At 37.6% G+C, this 21,845-nt stretch overlaps 1 protein-coding gene across 1 annotated transcript in view; it reads right to left on the reverse strand.

Moving 5' to 3' along the window:
* ME1 (malic enzyme 1) overlaps window positions 1–21,845 on the reverse strand; it is a 190,146-nt gene that overhangs the window by 158,556 nt on the left and 9,745 nt on the right. The window contains exon 2 of the mRNA XM_058734598.1: window positions 3,962–4,095. Within this exon, the coding sequence (XP_058590581.1) occupies window positions 3,962–4,095 (134 nt within the window). The remainder of the gene's footprint in view (window positions 1–3,961; window positions 4,096–21,845) is intronic.

Here is a 21,845-nt window from a genome sequence, read left to right on the forward strand (position 1 = left end):
CATCTGATCAAAAAGGACTTTAGAAATATTCTTAAACACCTCAAAGAATGAAGAACTATGAACCTGTGTGAGGTTTATTCAAACATTAAAATCATTGCTGAAACAGCAGGTTTATTTAATACCTGGAAAGATTTTATCCCTATTTTAAAATGAAAATGCCACTATAGATAGAATTTAAATATTAAGTAAATAGACTTCATCTTTTAACTTGTAGTACTGAATAACCAAGGGAAATGAAAAGTAGACAATAAGGAATAAGCAGTGACTCTAAAAATTACTAAGGTAGGCAAGTTCAAGAGACTTTTCTTATCATCTTATCAAATGTCCTTTTTCTTTCTAGAGGCATTTCTAACCCAGAGTTACCTTTCTAAACACCAACCTTATTATGTTACCTGTAACCTTCGAGAATTCATAGAATAACACCCAAACCGCTGAGTACAACTTAAAATAGTCTTGCAAAATTGCACTTAACAGTCTTACCATACTTTTTAGGTTCATTTCCATTCACCAGAAGACTTGAAAATGCACAAAATTTGGAGCCAGAGATACAAGGATTCTAATGTTTGGCAAACAGATGGGTTATACCAACCCCTGTAACATTTGAAGATGATGACTTTCAGCCAAGCTAAAACTGATTTAGTTATGTGGAAATCATCACTGCTGAATCAATGATCAATTCTCAGACCTCATTTTATTTTACCCGTCAAAATATTTGACACAGGTGTCTTTCCTTAGAGCTCAATATACTTTTTTTACTTGACTTCTGGGCCATCATACTGTTCTTGGTTTTCTTCCTGTCTTACTGGTTATTCCTTTCCTGTTTCGTTGCTGCTTCCTCTTCTTCTCTGAAAGCTAACACTCATCTGATATATTAGGAAATTAAGTTGGCTTTACCCTTAATATATTCCCAAAATCTACACACCTTCATTGCTACCATCCTGGGTCTAATCTCTTGTATTAATAATTATTATTATTGTAATAGTCTCCTAAATATTCTTCCAGTCTACATTCTATTCACAACGTTGCAGACAATCTTCTTGAAAAATAGATCAGGTCTTGTTGATCTACTTAAAACCTTGAATGGCTCCCCATTTCACTCAGAATAACACCAAAGTCCTATAGTGGCCTTCAAAGCCATTCGGAAACTGTCCTCCATTACCTTGCTAACTTCCCCTCCCAACCTACCATATTCCCCGAGCTCATTCTGATCCAGACATAAGTCTCCCTGCTGATCCTGGAACATACCAGGTGAAGAACACTGTTTCCCAGATTTCCTCATGGCTAATCACCTCACTGCCTTTGATTATTCACTCATAAGTCATCTTCCCAATGAAGTCTATCCTGATCAATATGACAATATAATAATACAAACTAACCATACCATCCCTCAATATTCTCAGCCCCTCTTATCCTATTTTTTTCCATTAGCACCTGTCAATTTCTAGCATACTAATTTGTTATTTTACTATTTAGTATTTAATAATTTTTAAAAATAATTTACCTAAGTTCCATGAGGGCAGAGATCATTGTCTATAATCCTAATGTCTGAAAGAGCACCTGACACTGAGCCGATGTTCAATAAATACTTGAGGAACAGTCTGTGGTAAAAACATGAACGTGACTAGCTCTTACACGGTAGAGGTAAATGGCCCAGGAAAAGAATGTAAAGTAAAAACATTTGAGTCTGAAGGAAAGACTAACAGAACAAATGAAAGAGATTGTAAAGGAGTTCAAGAAACTGCAAACATACACATTAGGCAAATGGATCAGCTTCCTTCCTCAGCTGCCCCTGGGAAGCTCATGGGCTCATGAAAAGTAGCCATGGCAGTGATAGAGGTTATCCATGGGCTCAGCAACATGAACTTCCACTCACCAGACCAATCTAACTACAGACACTGCTGAGTACCCCATGCGCCAGCAGAAGAAACCAATGCTGGGCACCTGATATGGCACCGTTCCAAGGGATGACCAGCAAGCTACATGGCAGCAAGCTGATTACACTGGACTGCTTCCATCATGGAGGAGTGGTGCTTTTTTTTTTTTTTTTTTTAACTGGAATAGGCACTTACTATGGATACAGATTTGCCTTCTCTGCACACAATACCTCTGGTTAAACTACAATCCACAGATTTATAGAATGCTTTAAACACCACTATGTTATTCCACACAATATTTCTTTTAATCAAGGAACTACTTCAAATGAGAGCAAATGAAATGTGGCAATGGGCCCATGTTCTTGGAATTCACTAGTCTTACCATGTTTCCCACCATCCTGAAGCAGCTGGCTTGACAGAATGGTAGAATGGCCTTCTGGTGACTCAGTTACAGTACGAGGTAGGTGGCAACACCTTGCAAAGCTGGGGCAAGGTTCTCCAGAATGCTAGCTATACTCTGAATCAGTGTCCAATATATGGTGCTATTTCTCCTATAGCCAGGATTCACAGGTCAAGGAACCAAAGGATGGAAATAAAAGTGGCACCACTATGACCCCCCCGCCATTCCGGTGACCCACTAACAAAATTTCTGCTTCCTGTCCCTGTGAACTTATGCTCTGCCGGCCTAGAAGTCTTAGTTCCAAAGGGAGGAATGTTTCTACCAGGAGACAATGATTTCACTGAACTGGAAGTTAAAACCACTGCTAGCCACTCTGGGCACCATATGCCTCTGAATCAACAAGCAAAGAAAAGAATTACTTTTCTTTTGGGGTGGGTTGGGATGGGGTGATTGATCCTGACTACCAAAGGGAAACTGGACTGCTACTTCATTATTATTATTATTATTATTATTATTATTATTATTATTAATCTCTTCAACCCCACGGCAGAAAGGAATCCTGCCAAAGACTGCCTTTGGATTCGAACTGCAACTCTCCCCTTGGTTTCCAGCCTGCCAGTCGCCTACGGATTTAGGACTTACCTCAGCTCCATAATCATGTGAGCCAATTCCTTAAAATCAATCAATCAATCAATCAATCAATCTATATAGAACCAGCAGGTTATGTATGTTGTATATATGTTAGTACTTTTTCTCTGGAGAACCCTAATACAAATACTTACTAGGTACTGGTCTGCTACCTCTTCTAACCTTTGCAGCAATATTTTCAAAGAACTGTCACTTCTTTTAATCCACAAATGAAAAACCTGAGGTTTGGAGGGTTTCAGTACCTTATTAAGAAAGGGCCAGGTCAAAAGCACAGGGCCAGGCATGTACAGTGGTCATGGCAGTGGCTGCAGCAATTTGCTCAAGGCCCCACTGCTCATGAAATACAGCCAGAATTCCAACCAAGGGCTCTCTAATTCCAAAGGTAGGGAAAACATTACTTTCACTTTTGTGCAGACACAGAAACTGAATTCTAAAAGTAAGTGACCCAAATCTGCAGTAGTGTTAGAACCAAGCTTGGAAGTTGAAAAAGTATGCTTTTATCTACAATGAACTTAAAGTCTGACTAAAAGCCACTATGACCTGTTTTGCTCTGTCTAGAATGGCATTTCCTGGGGTGCCTGGGTAGCTCAGTCAATGAAACATCCGATTCAGCTCAGGTCATGATCTCACGGTTCACGAGTTTGAGCCCCCTGTCGGGCTCTGTGCTGACAGCTCACAGCCTGCTTCATATCTTCTGTCCCCTATCTCTCTGCCCCTCCCCTGCTCACACTCTATCTCAAAATAAAAAATATATATATTTTAGAATAGCATTTCCTGATAATTCACCTTTATAGCAACCATTTGATCACAAAAGAAAAGTGGTCTCTCTGAGGATATAGTTTAGAAAAGAAAATTTTATATTATTCAAATGCTGCTATTGAAGGTAATTTTTTTTAAAAACATCATTGTATTTCTAGGCAAATTCTTCTCAAACTTGACTACTCTGTCCAAATCACTAAATATTTTAACTTCCTCATCCAATAAAAAAATAGACAACTGCCTAAGAGAAACATAAAAATCATCTTCAGGAATATGTTACCTGTCAAAGTCAGAGGTCAGACGCTCAAAATTTTTAATTACTCTAAGAACCTGGATATCCTGACTGATGAAGCAAGGTGGCAACAATCCATGAATATTCAATTGTTGTCTCTCTTCCAGGGTAAAAGCCAAGTCCTATGGAGGAAAAAAACAAACAAACAGTAATTTAAAGGAAATAATAACCAAAAACTATAGATGTACACACACTTAAAACCCAACAAATATATGGAATTAAAAATCAGAACATCTGGTATTGCCTAAACAAGGCCATCCAACTGTGTAATCTCTCAATACCTCAGTTTCCTCATCTTTATATATTAGAGTACTATAATATTTTCAGGTCTGTGTCATTCATATTTGAGGTTTGAAATTAGGTAATGGAGAAAATGATGTGAAGATATGCAAATGAAAGACATAAATATTATTACTGTCATTAAATATATAAATGAATAGGAGTTACAAAAGATTTTTAAATTATGAACATTTTAAAATTATGAACCACCTATGACCTGCTGTTCCTCAACCTATAAAATAGATCAGGAAATGCCTTACATATAATTGAGACACCCAACACTGCTCCCCCAAACTATCTCTTACTGTTCTTAGTACATTTCTAGCTACACAAACTTTCTCACCATTGCCTAAACATACCACACCCTTTTATTCTTTCATGACACCACGGACAAAAATTTTTCTCTGCTTCTCTGTCCTTCAAGCCTGACCTTAAATGCTCCCTCCTCTCTAATGCCTCTCTAAAGCCTCTCCAGATTCAGCCAGTATGTCCATTAGAACCCTATTATTTTATACTATGTTATCTGTTTACATGAACACTGACTGTAAAAAACATGAAGCTCAAAAATAAGTAACAAAATATAACTGATGGGCTGATACAAAAACCCAGAATGGACTGAAGAGATTTGCTGGAATATAATAAGAGGGGAAGTAGTAGCAGAGAAACCCCAGTAGTCATTAATCTGGAAGAATGGGATGAGCCATTCCCCTGGAGATGACTCCTCCTGGGGCTACCGAAGCCCAAAACACTTCTTTGACTAGACTGACAACTGTTTCTCTGGGTCTGGCAAAAGTGCACCAAAATGATGATGGTTGGGTTCACTCATTATGACCATTACTGACGCTTCTTAAGACAGCTTGGATGGGTAGACATGTGTCCACTGACTTTGTAATGGGTGATTCTACAGCCATCCTCCTCTGCCCCTGAAAGTTTCTTGCAATGGTAGAACAGTGATTCCTAAGTCTTTAGAAGGTTTATTACTCAGGGGAAAAGACAATTTGGTTCATCCCAGAAGTAGATGACAGACCCTGACTGTTGAGAAATGAACACATTGAACCTCAGAAAGTAGGTGAAGGAGGTCAACAGATGAGCAACTCTTTCTTTCTTCTTATTTTTTATATTAATAGGCCCATTTATTCATGTCACTGATGAAAAAGCCTTATGTTTAATTAAACTTCTGGGTCAGGGAACAGACTGAAGAAAGTCAAATAGATTAGTCCACTGAATGACACATAGTGGAGCACTGTAAATTGCCTACAAGGGCTAGCTGGGAGTGATGGCTCCAGAACCTCCAGAATGAGAAGCTGTATACAATCTTGACTTCTCAGCAGAAGGTCTCCCAAGTGCTATCAGCACAGGTGGTGTCCAGTTTCCAGATATTTTTCTCCACTAGCAGCCACTCTTATGACCGCAAATGCCCCATTGTTACAAGTTCAGTTGGGGGTCCTCTGGAGCTGTTCTGTTCCCCAGGAGCTCAATGGGCCCTTCCTAATGATAATCCATAGTGTTCAGCTGTGGCTGGCCCAACCATTCTCTCCTGGATGCCTAGAGAACAGCAGACAGTGCAGCCTGTCAGTCCTTTGCCTAGGAGTTCCAGTAGGCACCAGGAGATACTCATGGTATTGCTAGAACCTTCTGCATGCCATTTGCTTTTTTATCAGTGGTTTGTGTCTCCAACCACAATGCAAACTCCATGAGATCAGGATTTTGTCTGGGGTTTTTTTTCTTTTCCACTGCTCCATTTTTAGTGCTTAGAAAAGTACCTAGAACTAATACATGAATTAGCAAGGTCCGAGGATATAAAATCAATGAGCAGAAATCTGTTGCACTTCTATATACCATTAACAAAGCAGCGGAGAAAGAAATCAAAGAATTGATCCCATTTCCAACTGCACCAAAAACAGTAAGATATCTAGGAATAAACCCAACCAAAGAGTAAAAGATCTGTACTCTGAAAACCATACAAGACTTATGAAAGAAATAGAAGAGGACGCAAAGAAATGGAAAAGCATTCCATGCTCATGGATTGGCAGAACAAATATTGTTAAAATGTCCATACTACCAAAGGAATCTACACATTTAATGCAATCCCTATCAAAATACCACCAGCAGGGTGCCTCAGTGACTCAGTTGGTTGAGTGTCTGACTTCGGCTCAGGTCACGATCTCATGGTTCGTGGGTTTGAGCCCCACGTCGGGCACTGTGCTGACAGCTCATAGCCTGGAGCCTGCTTCAGATTCTGTGTCTCCCTCTGTCTCTGTCCCTTCCCTGCTTGTGCTCTGTTTCTCTCTCTCAAAATTAAACAAAAAAATAAAAATAAAAATAAAAATAAATACCACTAGCATTTTTCACAGAGCTAGAACATACAAGCCTAAAATTTGTATAGAACCACAAAAGACCCCAAATAGCCAAAGCAATCCTGAAAAAGGAAAGTGAAACTGGAGGCATCACAATTCCGGATTTCAAGATATATTACAAAGTTGTAGTCATCAAGACAGTATGGAACTGACACAAAAACAGACACATACATCAATGAAATGAAACAGAAAACTCAGAAATGGACCCATACATATATGGTCAACTAATCTTTGACAAAGCAGGAAAGAATATCCAATGGAAAAAAGTCTCTTCAACAAATGATGTTGAGAAAACTGGACGGTGACATGCCAAAGAATGAAACTAGACCACTGCTTACACGATACACAAAAATACACTCAAAATGGATGAAAGACTTAAGTGCATAATAGGAAACCATCAAAATCCTAGAAGAGAACACAGGTAGCAAACTCTTCGACCTCAACCAGAGAAAATCTTACTAGACAAGGGAAGAGAAACAAAAGCAAACATGAACTCAATTGGAACTTCATCAAGATAAAAAGCTTCTGCACAGCAAAGGAAACAATCAACAAAACTAAAAGGCAGCCTACAGAATGGGAGAAGTTATTTGCAAATGATATATCTGATAAAGGGTTAGTATAAAGAACATATCAAACTCAATACCCCAAAATCAAACAGCCCTGTTAAGAAATGGGCATAAAAAATGGATACATTTGCAAAGAAGACATCCAGATGGCTAAAAGACACATGAAAAGATGCTCAACATCACTCATTATCAGGGAAATACAAATCAAAACCACAACAGGATAACCACCTCACATCTGTCCAAATGGCTAAAATTAACAACACAAGAAACAAGAGGTGTTGGCGAGGATGTGGAGAAAGGGGAACCCTCTTGCACTGTTGGTGGGAATGCAGATTGGTGCCACCACTCAGTATGGAGGTTCCTCAAGAAATTAAAAATAGAAAAAAATACAGATACAAAGAGTTACATGCACCCCTATGTTTACAGCAGTATTATCAACAATAGTTGAACTATGGCAAATCCAACTGTCCACCCACTGATGAATGGATAAAGAAGATGTGGTATGTATATATGTACACACACACATGCACAGACAATGGAATATTACTCAGCCACCAAAAAGAATGAAATCTTGCCATTTGCAACAACACAGATGGAGACTGAATGTATGCTAAGCGAAATAAATCAATTAGAGAAAGACAAATGTCATGATTTCACTCATATGTGGAATTTAAGAAACAAAACAGATGAACACATGGAAAGGCAGGGTGGGAGGCAGGGAGAGAAAAGAGGGAAAGAAACCAAAAGAGACTCTTAACGATAGGGAACAAAGTGAGGGTTGCTGGAGGGGAGTTGGGTGGGAGATGGGTTAGATGGGTGATAGGTATTAAGGGAGGGCACTTGTGGTGATGAGCACTGGGTATTGTATATGAGTGAGAAATCAATGAATTCTACTCCTGAAACCAATATTGCACTGTATATGAACTAAAGTTAATTGAATTTAACTAAAATAAATTAAATTAATTAAAATTTAAACAAAATAAATGTTAAAAGTACCTGACATAACTGGGATTCAGTAATTTGCTACATAAACAAAATGGAAAGCTTTAAATATTTAACTTCTGAGAAATATTAAAATTTTAAAAAATAGTACAATTGCTGCTGAGGAAACTGATTAGCATATTAATTCTGGTAAAATTAAGTTTAAAATTAAAAGCAATCAGTAAGGGATATTGTTTTAAAAAAAGTAATTGTAAAATGGAAAGCATACTTCACCTGTTAAAGAAATATCTGGGAAGACTGATCCTTTAAAACATAATGTCATGAGGGGTGCCTGGGTGGCTCAGTCGGTTAAGCATCCGACTTTGACTCAGGTCATGATCTCGCGGTCCGTGAGTTCGAGCCCCGCATCGGGCTCTGTGCTGACAGCTCAGAGCCTGGAGCCTGTTTCAGATTCTGTGTCTCCCTCTCTCTCTGAACCTCCCCCGTTCATGCTCTGTCTCTCCCTGTCTCAAAAATAAATAAACGTTAAAAAAAATTTAATAAAAAAAAAACATAATGTCATGAATAACTCTTCAGAATAAAACAGAATTATGTAGGGGCGCCTGGGTGGCTCAGTCTGTTAAGTGTCAGACTTTGGCTCAGGTCATGATCGCACGGTTCGTGAGTTTGAGCCCCACATCAGGCTGTGTGCTGACAGGTCAGAGCCTGGAGCCTGCTTTGGATTCTGTGTCTCCCTCTCTCTCAGCCCCTTCCCTGCTCATACTTTCTCTCTCTCTCTTTCTCTCTCTCTCTCTCAAAAATGAACATGAAAAAAATTTTTTCTAAACAGAATTATGTACAGTAATGTAATTGAAAAAGAAAGAAAAATTCAATAAATTTTTCTCTCGCTCAAAATGAAAAATTTGTAAGTTAAAAATGGGAAAAAAGCTAGAGTAAAACTGAGCCTCAAAAATACATGAACATATGTAAAGAATCAGTAAATTTCTGAATATTACACCTTGAAAATATGCCTCCAAACCAAGAATAAAAATTATCAATATTATGAGAATAAGACTTATTATCAGAAGCACTAACATATTCTCCTGTGTTCACTTAATAATGGCACTTAGTCATTTATTGGTATATTAGCCAGTCTTTTTACATAAATTTTCCAATGTCGGTCTGACCTAACAGATCTCCCATATTGCATGCCATGTGAATGACAATGCCATCTGGCTATCTTCTGATATTCTTTCATGTTTAGTAACTACAACCCCCCCCCATATGCTGTTAGCCAAATATTCTATGGCATAATAGTGTCAATTTGACTCTGAAAAAACAACAACCAAAAACAAAACAAAGCAAAAAAAACTACGGCTTAAAAATTTGGGAACTGGTCCAGGTTAAAGTCCTATGATTGGGTTCATATTCTATTACTAATCTTTATGAATTAAAAAAAAAGTTAACATATAAGCAAACTTAAATCTTAAAATCGCTGAAAATTCAAAAATATATATGGCATGATTTTGTTTAAACCACAGTTTTTAAGAATGACACATCAAGGTGATTCCTACCAACCTGCGGCTTCCCAGAAAGTATGCAGCAAATGGTAAGTGGAATTCTGAACCATTTAATAATCCTGGCTCTAAGTTTCATTTTTTCATACTAACAGACATATTCATATATATTTTGTAGAAATTACAAACAGTAGCTTAACACATTCTCCTTATTAAACGCTAGCTTAATACAGTGAAACACTATCTTAATGCATTCTCCTTATTAAAAGCTGATGTAACAAGTATCTGTTTCAAAGAATTTTTACCTTAGGGTTATGCTGTGGGGCCTATCCAACAAAGGACAGTGTATCCCAAGTATACATGCAGCTTCTAACTTCCATTTGCTTTCTACTGAGTCTTTCATGCAGTTAAAAAGTTTAGACGTCTATACATATATTAGGTTTCCAGACCACCTATAATTCTAATTCCCTAATAGCGTTCTCATACACCCAAGGTTCAACCCTGGTTTTCTCATTTTCTGTCCTTTTACTTTCACTACTCCTTAAAAAACCTTTTGGACTAGATCCCTAGACAGCAGAATGGTATGCTGTTTCACTGCTGAGGATAGCACACAGGACAACTATTCTTCTGGACTCTACTAATTGATCTATGTATATCTTCTTGAGAAAACTGAGACCATCAAGCAGAAATGAAAACAAAATTCCTGGCATAACAAGAGACTTCCATTAAAAACTGTGCTTGCATGGTAACTGAGAAAGAAACTTTTTCCTAAGTAATTTATCAGAAACAATTACCATAAAAACAGAAAAGATACATTCTGAATTCTGCACTAACCATCTTTAATGTTTGAGCTTCAGTAATTTGCCTTGTTTTTTTCCCTGAATAAGGACTCAAAGTAATCAAGCAAAATGGCAAAAAGGAAAACACTGTCTAAATCACAAATATCTTTAAGTAATCGATTTATGTATAATTCATTATAAAATGTATTCATTGTAAGGTTTGTTTTTATTATTTATTATTCTGAAATAAAGAGATCAAAGTGAGCTGTACCTTTATATGTCAATATTTTCAATATTTTCAACTATGTATTAACATAGTTTATATGCATATTTTATAACTACAGAAAGAGAAGTGATACTAATTTGTCCTGGACACATTCTACTGAATGGTTTCTTCCCCCAGATCTTCCATAGTGCCAAATACTGCTCTTTGATATTGATCTATTTAATTCTAAATGAAAACATAGATAATGACTTCTAGAATTTTTTTGGTGGTACACAACCTTATTTCTTCAAAACCCACCAGCCAGATAGAATACACATTTCCAAGGCAAGTTTTTAAATGATTATTTTGAATGCATTCATCTGTGCAACTAAATTCTCTCATGATCATGTGCTTTAAGAGGCATAAAATCAATTAGCTACAACCAATAATATATTAACAACAGCTTCTTTAAAAAAAATTTGGTTTCATTACCCTAAAATTTACAGCAAAATACCATAACCATAACACCTAAAATTCATTTCATCTATGTATTTTAGGATATAAGCAAGTATAACTATTTTGTAGTTTAAGTGACACATTTGCTTGATTAATAAAAAGAAAGAACACCTCTACCTAAGAAAGCCAGTGGATTTTCATTTACTTTTTTATGAATATAATTTATTGTCAAATTGGCTAACATACAGTGTGTGAAGTGTGCTCTTGTTTTTTGGGGTAGATTTCCGTGGTTCATTGCTTACATACAACACCCAGCGCTTATCCCAACAATTGCCCTCTTCAATGCCCATCACCCATTTTTCACCTCTCCCCCACCCCTCAATCCACCATCAGTTTGTTCTCTGTATTTAAGAGTCTTTTGTGGTTTGCCTCCCTCCCTCTCTGTTAGAAACTATTTTTTCCCCCTTTCCTTTCCCCATGGTCTTCTGTTAAATTTCTCAAGTTCCACACATGAGTGAAAACATTTGAGATCTGTCCTTCTCTGATGGACTTATTTCACTCAGCATAATACCTTCTAGTTCCATCCACATTGCTGCAAATGGCACGATTTCATTCTTTCTCATTGCCAAGTAGTATTCCATTGAATATATAAACCACATCTTCTTTATCCATTCCTCTTTCCAAAAATTGGCTATTATTGGAAGTGCCGCTATAAACATTGGGGTACAAGTGCCCCTATGCATCAGCACTCCTGTATCCCTTGGGTAAATTTCTAGTAGTGCTATTACTGGGTCATAGGGAAGTTCTGTTTTTAATTTTTTGAGGAACCTCCACACTGTTTTCCAGAGCAGCCGCACCAGTTTGCATTCTCACCAACAGTGTAAGAGGGTTCCCGTTTCTCCACATCTTCGCCAGCATCTGTAGTTTCCCGACTTGTTCCTTTTAGCCACTCTGACTTGTGTGAGGTAGTATCAGTGTGGCTTTGATTTGTGCCAATGGATTTTTTAAATATTGGATGAGAGGTTTAACTAAATAGTTTAAGTATTTCTCATTTAAAACCCAGTTCCTACAGATTCCTTTGTAAGGCCGAGAAATTAGTAACCATCAGTAGCAATACTATATTTTCCAAACATAGCTCTTACAATCATTAGTAAGATTTAAAAACTTGGGGCACCTGGGTGGCTCAGTCTGTTAAGCATCAGACTCTTGATTTTGGCACAGGTCATGATCTCACAGTTGATGTCATCAAGCCCCACACAGGGCTCTGCACTGACAGCACACAGCCTGCTTGGGATTCTTTCTCTCTCCCTCTCTCTGCCCCTTCCCCACACATGCACACACACACACACACACTCGCATTCTCTCTCTCTCTCTCAAAATAAATAAGTAAACATTAAAAAAAAAAAAAAAAGATTTTAAAATTCTTTCAGCAAGATGGAGTGCTGTTGTCCCCAAGGAAGGTTTAAGGTAAATTTCACAAAGTCACCAAACCAGTAAAAGTACCTGGTAAGTAACCAGACTGATAATTCTTAGTAAATTACTGAAACTACAAATGAACACAAATGATTTCAGAAAAAAAAAGAAAAGAAAGCCAGATCTCAGATCTTTGATTGAACTGTGTATGAATAATCCAAACCAAATGGGTAATACCTATTGCCAGTAGAGTCCCTAGTAATCACATGCACATTTACACTATTCTAAAAAGTGTAATATATGTGACCTAGACAAAATCCTCCAGGTATGCCTATGATAGTATGTGTAGTGATTATTCATATAGTGAACCGGAACATCAGGATTGCAAGGTAATCATCTATTGTGCCTTTGTTTGGTTTATCTTTTTTTAAATGTTTATTAATTTATTTTGAAAGAGAGTGTATGTGTAAGGGAGGGGTGAGAGAGAGAGAGAGAGAGAGAGAGAGAGAGAGAGAGAATCCCAAGCAGACTCCATGCTGTCAGCATAGAACTCGATATGGGGCTCAATCTCATGAACCATGAGATCATGACCTGAGCCACCCAGGCACCCCTTTGTTTGATTTCTTAATTCCTTGAGCTAATCAAAGATTCTACAGAGTATAAAAATTAGATGGCAATTCAACACATTACCAATTAAATTACACATGATTTTGTAAATGTCCCTTGCCGATCCTGAATGATGACGATCTTCAAGAAGGCTTTTCCTCCTCCTCTCTGGGTTATGAGATGTCCTCCAATGTACTCCCATAACATCATGTACTTCTATCATGGAACTTCGCACTCCATTATTTCTGCTGAAGCACTGTTTTACCCTGCCCAAGGTCTAGGTGCTTCTGGTGAACAGGAACTGTGATATTCATATTTGAATAGTACCTAATAAAATGTCAAGATGGATCAGGGTCTCAATAAGTTTTACAACAGGGTTGTACCCTGACAAACCCATCATAAATTGAAAATACCATTAAGTCAAAAATGCGTTTAATACATCTAACCTACCAAACATTATAACTTAGCTTAACCTACTTTAAATGTGCTTAGAACACTTACATTAGCCTACAGTTGAGCAACATTACCTAACACAAAGCCTATTATATATAAAAATTTCCAAAGGGGACTTTGGTACAAAATATTTTAAGAACTATTGCAGACAGCAAAGGAAACAAAAAAACAAAAGGCAACCTATGGAATGGGAGAAGATATTTCCAAATAACATATCTGATAAAGGGTTAGTATCCAAAATATATACAGGAGTTATAAAACTCAAACTCAACATTCAACTTATAAAACTCAATCCAATTAAAAAATGGGCAGAAGATATGAATAGACATTTTTCCAAAGACATACAGATGGCCAATAGACACATGAAAAGATGCTCACCGTCACTTATGATCAGGGAAATGCAAATCAAAACTACAATGAGATCTCACCCGACACCTGTCAGAATGGCTTAAATCGACAACACAAGAAATAACAGGTGTTGTGAAAATGTGGAGAAAAAGGGACCCTCGTGCACTATTGCTGGGAATGTAAACTGGTACAGACACTGGTACTGTGAAAAACAGGTAAGAAGCTTCTTCATAAAGTTAAAAATAGAACTACCCAACAATCCAGCAATTGCACTTCTAGATATTTACCCAAAGAATTCAAAAATATTAATTCATAGGGATATATGTACCCCAATGTTTATAGCAGCATTATCTACAATAGCCAAATTATGGAAACAGCCCAAGTGTTCATCGGCTAATAAATGGATAAAGAAGATGTGGGGTGTGTGTCTAAAATGGAATATTACTCAGCCATATAAAAGAATGAAATCTTGCCATTTGCAACAACATGGATAGAGCTAGAGAGTAAAATGCTAAGCCAAATATGTCAGCCAGAGAAAGAAAAATACTGTATGATTTCATTCATGTGTGTAATTTAAGGAACAAAACAAACAAGCAAAGAGAGAGAGAGAGAGAGGCAAACCAAAAAACAGACTCCTGACTATAGAGAACAAACACATGGTTACCAGAGGGGAGGTAGGTGGGGGATACGTGAAGTAGGTGATGGGGATCAAGGAGGGCACTTGCTGTGATGAACACTGTTATATAAAAGCGTTGAATCACTATATTGCACACCTGAAAGTAATATTACAGTGTATGTCTGCTAACTGGAATTTTTTAAAAAACCTAAAAAAAAGATAGGAACTGTTGCAGAGAACTATGCTTCAGTGTCTAAGCGATATATCTCACATATCAACATGATATTCCCAGAAACACCACAAGATGGCTTTCTTACTTCAGATCCACAGTTGAGATTTTCCGAAATGTTTGGTCTCCTCTTAGTTACTTTATGGGAACTTGTGAAGTTCACGGAATTGCTCAAGGGTCTCCAGAGAAACAGAATGAAAGGGCGTGTGTATAAACATCACATATATGAAGAAATTTATTATAACGAATTGGTTCATGCAATTATGAAGGCTGACAAGTCCCCAGATCTGAAGTTGGCAAGTTGGAGACCCAGGAGAGCCAATGGTGTAGTTCTAGCCCAAGCCCAAAGGACTGAGAAATCAGGAGAGCTGACAGTATAGTTACAGTCCAAAGGCCAGCAGGTTTAAGATCCAGGAAGAGCCAGTGTTTTAGTTCAAATCCAAAGGTAGGGGGAAAAAATCAATGTCCTAGCTTGAAGGTCTTCAAGCAAGAGGGGTTCCCTCTTTGTCACAAGAGGGTCAGCCTTTTTGTCCTATTCAGACTTGAAGCTGACTGGATGAGGCCCAACTACATTAGGTAGGGAAGTCTGCTTTACTCAGTCTACCAATTCAAGTGTTAATCTCATCCAGAAACACCCTCACACACACACCCAGAATAATATTTGACCAAATGTCGGGACATCCAGGGGCCTAGCTAAAATGACACATAAAAGTAATTATCACACTCACCAAATATTTGTTGAGTGAATGCTTATAATGCTTGCAGGCACAGAGCCAATGAAACAGTGTTATGTCAAATATGGTCCAGAGTCTCATGAAGCTAACAATCTAGAGAGCTTAACAGGATATTACATGAAGAGCTACACAAATAATTATAAAATAACACTGTGGTAAGTACAGGGAAAGAAAAGGGAAAAGTTACTATCTAACTTAACTTGGGGGCTTAAAAGGGAAGAGCTCACTAAGCAGTGATACTAAAATGAGAACTGGAAGTAGCTGGGTGGCTCAGTAGGTTAAGCATCTGACTCTTGGTTTCAGCTCAGGTCATGATCTCATAGTTCGTGAGATCTGACAGCGCAGATCCTGCTTGGGATTCTTCCTCTCTCTCTGCCTCTCCCCCATCTGTACTTTGTCTCTCAAAATAAATAAAAACATTAAAAATAAAATAAAATAAAATAAAGTAAAATAAAATGAGATCTGAAGGAGAAACGGAAGAGTAGAAGCTGACCAGGTGAAAGACTCAGGGTGACTGTGCAGGAAACAGCAGGGGCACAAACCCCAGCGCAGAACAACTTGGCTTCTCGGAGATAGTATAAGGAAGGAAACGTCAACTAAGGGAAGAATGATGCAAGGTGACCCTGGGGAAGACAGGCAGGAACCAGAGCAGGCAAATCCCTGATAGGCAGGTAAAGTAACGGGAAGACCTGGTTCTTTGCCTGACTAGTGATGCCATTTCATGAAAACACTGCAAGTGTGTCAGCAGCGCTCACCCATGATGTTTGTTATTCACCATATCGAGGAATCTCCATCCCGAGGCTAGCTCACTAAAGAAAGAGAAAACGGCTTCAGAAGCAGTTGCTGAGCACCAGGCAAATGACAGAAGGTTCAACCTGGGCTCAAGATTCTCAATCTGTCTTCCTCGTCCCTGCATGATTCACAAAGATACTCTTAACTGCAACACTTGTCTTTGTAACACCACCTCCTAGCTGCCACACCAAGGGCAGATCTGAGCCATGCTCTACAGCAGTAACATTTAACAAGAAAATTAACCTTAAAAATATATAAGCCAAGGGTTACTGAGTGACTCAGTCAGTTAAGCGTCGGACTTCAGCTCAGGTCATGATCTCACAGGGTTGGTGAGTTTGAGCCCTGCATTTGGCTCTGTGCTGTCAGTACAGCACCTTAGATACTCTGTCCACCGCTCCCCCCCCCCCCCGCCCCTTGCTCACTGTCAAATAAATAAATAAATAAATAGAAGTCATACAATATTTCCAGTGTATAATGGAAACATATTGAGTGCTAGAAACCACAGTTACTGTTTAGAAAGGGGAACAAGCTAGCTGGCGCACAAAAGTGAAAGGGAGACAAACTTTTCACTTCTTCATATTTTTGCTGTTATACAATGAATCTGTAAGGCTATTAAAAATACTAAGAACTATTAAGAACCATTTATCTCAATCTCAGGAATATATACCTATATAACCATACTTCTTATTTACATTTCTTAAATCTCTATCCTTATGTTTCTGGCAGCTCTGGGTACGGCAGACACTGCTGTTTACCGTAACATCTGTTCTCCCCTTCTTCCGCAGTAAGAGGTCCCTGTATTATTTGGGTGGTAATGTATCAGATAAACAACTAAAATTCCAGACTCCCCCATAAAAGAGGACCTGTGAATGACTTCTGAACAATGAATCTGAGTGGAAGGGATGTGTGGGATGTAGGGAAGGCTCCTTAAAGGGAGCTAGCGGACTCCACTGGAAGGTGGCCCTTCTTGTGTTTCTCCCATTTCTTCCAGCAACCAGCTTGGAATGTGCAAATGCTATCTAAGACCCATAGTCAGTCAGGACCATGAAGGGTTCTGGAAGATGGAAGTGCAGCAATGTTCCTGATGACTCTGTGACCCACCAAACAGGCCCAGACTGTCTACCTCTGATTTCCTTCATGTGTGAAAGAAAAATAAGCTACATCCTAACCAAATCACTGTTACTTGTTTTTACTGTTGTTGTTCTTGCTGTTATATGTACCAAAACCAAGTCGTAAATGATATAGTGGTCATTCCTGTACCCACTAAAGGAAAGAGATTCTCCAACATATACCCAACAGCATATTTAACCCACAATGTAGAATGTAACTTGTGGAGAAGTTATAAGCATATTTGAAAGGCAAAACAGAACTATACATTAGGTCAAGAATTAACCATCATTTACCCATTTGACAAACTTTTACAGAATACTAACTATACTCCAGGTCCTAGGAGCAAGTATGTGCAAAGATAAAGCTATGATATAAACCAGAATAACAACCCCACCCACCTCCTCAGAGGAATTGTGAACCTTGTAATTTCTGTAGTATTTTCTCCATCACAGCATGAAGAGAAACAGAAGGATACAAATACCAACAAGGCCAAGAATTTTTAAAAATCCTTAGACTGGAGAAATTTTACAAATTATGTCATGTTCTTATTTTTACATAAATCATTTTCAACAGAATGACCTTTATTACCAAAATTACTGTAGCAAATATGTACCCAGTGAAATGAGGAAGATATGTGAATATATATTGGAAAACATATTCTCTGATGTTTCCCCCTGAAACTTAAGACCAAGTTAGACTGAGTTTCACACATTCACCTCCTAAAAATAACAATCTGAGGGTTCTGGTTCTGTGCAAGATGGTGTAAGCATACTTTACCTTGTCTCTCCCAATGAATCTAACTATAAACCTTGTGCAGAATACACCAGGAAGCTATATGAAGAGTCTGAAAAGTAAATGGCAGCAGAGGAGCAGGGGAAGAAGACCTGAATCCCAGGTACCACGAAACTAACAGTGAGTTTCCTGGAGTTTTGCCCTTCAGTACAGCCTGGCTTTTTTTCCCCCTCTGTAATCAACTGGCCTTGACTAAAAAGTAACAGAAATGCTGGAAGTGCAACTGAGTGCAGACAAAAAGAATGCCAAGAAAAGCTTTCTTTTTCTGGTCCAAGAACCAGGAAAGGGGGCTCTTAAAGGTTACAGAAGAGGGAAATCCATTCTTATTTTCCATTCTCTCCAGCCCCAGCCCCCTGTGAATCCCACAGTGGGGGGCAGAAGCATGACCACTGCAGATGTCTAAAATTGTAAGACAGGAAAATCATTCTTTTTAGCCAGAGAAGCAATGGTCCCAAGATCACGGATTAAACGTCTGTAGCATTTTTCTTTGTCTTCCAGTCACTTGGCCCTAAATGCAAATGCAGGTAGAAGAAGTATACTACAGAGCAAGGAAACTAAAGGTCCAGTTTTCCGGCTAGTGGGCTGGAAAGGGGGAATCAAGGAGACAAAAAGTATCAGTGAGATCATAGAAAGAAAGGAACCCAAGAGAACAATCCCATAAAGTTGTATATGAACTCCTGGGCTCGCCTCTGAGCTATGCATGTAGAGACCTGATCTTGAACAGTCTCACAAAAGATATGAGAACTAAACTATGGTATAAACCGCTGTATGGATCCTACACTGACCTTTGGGCAGTACACACGATGAACAGAACCAAACAGCACTACAAAGTGGCTATGAAAATGGAATATTGGAACCACAATCCATAAAACAAGGGTCCAACTTATGAACTCACCTAACCAGTTTGACTGACTGCAAAAACTAAAAACAACTGTATTCCCTTTGGGATTTAACCAAAACCTACAATGCAAAAGTCCAGGATACATGCAAAAATTACTCAGCATATGAAGAAACAGGTAAATGTTAACTTTCAAAGGGAAAAGAAAAATCAATGACAATGCAGAGAATGGAGTTATCAAAGATTTCAAAACAGTTATTGTAACCATACCCCAAAGCATAAGGACAAAATCTTTTGAGATGAATGGAAAAAAACAGTCTTGGTGAACAAATTAAAGCTATAAAGAACCAAGTGGAAATTTTAGAACTGAAAAATATAATAACTAAATATATTCATAGGATGGGCTCAAGAACAGAATGGAGATACAAGAGAAAAGGGTCAGTAAACTTGAAGATGGATCAACCAATCTGAAAAACAAAGAAAAAAAACTGGAAAAGAAAAAGTCAGAGCCTCAGGGACCTGTGGGACAATACCAAAAAACCTAACATTTTTATCAACAGAATGCCAAAAGGAGAGAAGAAAGAAAAAATATTTGTAGAAATAATGGCTAAACATTTATCAATTTTGGCACCAGATATAAAATTACAAATTCAAGAAGCTCAACAAACCCCAAGAAGATAATCGAAAAAAAATCTAAATCCAGAAAAATTATTTCAAAATGCTGAAAACTAGAAAAAAGAAAACATCTTTAAAGATGCCAGAGAAAAACCAACCTACTCATTGCATACATATGTAACAATTCGGATGGCAAGTTTCTCATCAGAAACAAGGGAGGCCAGAGGAAAGAGGAATGGCATTTTTAACGTGCTGAAGGTAAAGAAGTGTCAACCCAAAATTCTATAACTGGTGAAAATACCCCTCAGGAAAGAAAGTGAAATAAAGACAAGCAGTCTCCAGCAAACCTGCTCTAAAAGAAATGCTAAAGGACATTTTTTACATAGAAAGGAAATGATACCTGAGGATAACCTAAATGACAACCATCTGGGTAACTGTAACAGATTATCCTTTCCCTCTTAAATTCTTTGAAATATGTATGACAGTTAAAATCAAAATAATAAACGTTACATTATTACATCAAAAATATTTTTCATAAGAATTCAGTAGCAAAACAAACAATCCAATTAAAATGGGCAAAGGATCTGAATAGACATTTTTCCAAAGAAGATACACAGATGGCCAACAGACACATGAAAGGAAACTCAGTATCCGCAATCATCAGGAAAATGCAAATCAAAACCACAAGATATCACTTCACACCTGTTAGAATGGCTACTCTCAAAAAAACAAGAAATACAAGTATTGGTGAGGATATGGAAAAAAAGTTTCCCTTTTTTGGAGGTTTTTGATGAACCTTTTCTCCCACACTCCTGGTGGGAATGTAAATAGGTATATCCACTGTGGAAAACAATATGGAGTTTCCTCAAACAATTAAAAATAGAACTACCATATGATCTAGCAATTCTACCTCTGGGTTTTTATCTGAAGAAAAGAAAAAAACAACATGGAAAGGATATATGCACCCCCATGTTCACTACAGCATTATTTGCAATTGCCAAGATATGGAAACAACCTAAAAGTCCATCAACGGATGAATGAATAAAGAAAACGTGGTGTGTGTGTGTGTGTGTGTGTGTGTGTGTGTGTGTGTACATATATATGTATATATATAAAATATAATTTGGCCATACTAAAAAAAAGAGGGAAATCTCACTATTTGCAACAACATGGATGGATCTTGACAGCATTATGCTAAGTGAAATAAAGTCAGAGAAAAACAAACACTGTATATGATCTTACTTATATGTGGAATCTAAAAAGAAAACAAAAAACAAAAACAAAAAATAAGCTCATAGATACAGAAAAAGATTGGTGGTTGCCAGAGGTGGGAAGTAGACAGGTGGAGGAAATGGATGAAGGTGTTAAAAAAGTACAAACATACAGTCATAAAATAAATAAGTCATAGGGATGAATGTACATATAGCATGGTGAGTATAGTTAATAATACTGCATTGCATATTTACAAAGTTGCTAAGAGAATAAATCTTAAAAATTCTCATCACAAGAGGAAATTTTTTTATAACTGTATGGTGGCAGATGTTAGCTAGACTTATTATGGTGATCATTTTACAATATACACAAATATCAACTCATTGTATTGTATACCTGAAGCTACTTTAATGTTATGTGTCAATTATATCTCAATTTAAAAAATTTTATGTAATGTATGTATGGAGATGTAAGTGGATATAACAACTATAACATAATCAAAGGAAAGTAATTAGACAAATGATGATGAGGTACGAACATTCCAACTGAACTGATAAAATGGTCATTTCAAGTAGACTGAAAAATTATATATAGTATAATTCTTTTTTTTAATTTTTTTTAATGTTTGTTTATTCTTGAGAGAGAGACAGAGACAGAATGTGAGTGGGGGAGGGTCAGAGAGAGAAAGACACACAGAATCTGAAGCAGGCTCCAGGCTCCGAGCTGTCAGCACAGAGCCTGAAGTGGGGTTCAAACTCACAAACTGTGAGATCATGACCTGAGCTGAAGTCGGACGCTTAACTGACTGAGCCACGCAGATGCTCCTATATAGTATAATTCTTACAGAAAGTACCAAAACCTGCCTATAAAAAGATATTGTCAAAAAGTCAAAGATAAAATGGAATAAAATATTCAAACAGGAAAGGGAGAAATAAAGAGATGAAAAACAGAGGGAATAAACACCTAATAATAAAATAGTAGACAGAAATCCAAACATATCAATAATTCCATTAAGTGTAAATGGTCTAAACACA

This window comes from Neofelis nebulosa, chromosome 6 (genome assembly GCF_028018385.1).
Source record: "Neofelis nebulosa isolate mNeoNeb1 chromosome 6, mNeoNeb1.pri, whole genome shotgun sequence".
Taxonomy (NCBI): Eukaryota; Metazoa; Chordata; class Mammalia; order Carnivora; family Felidae; genus Neofelis; species Neofelis nebulosa.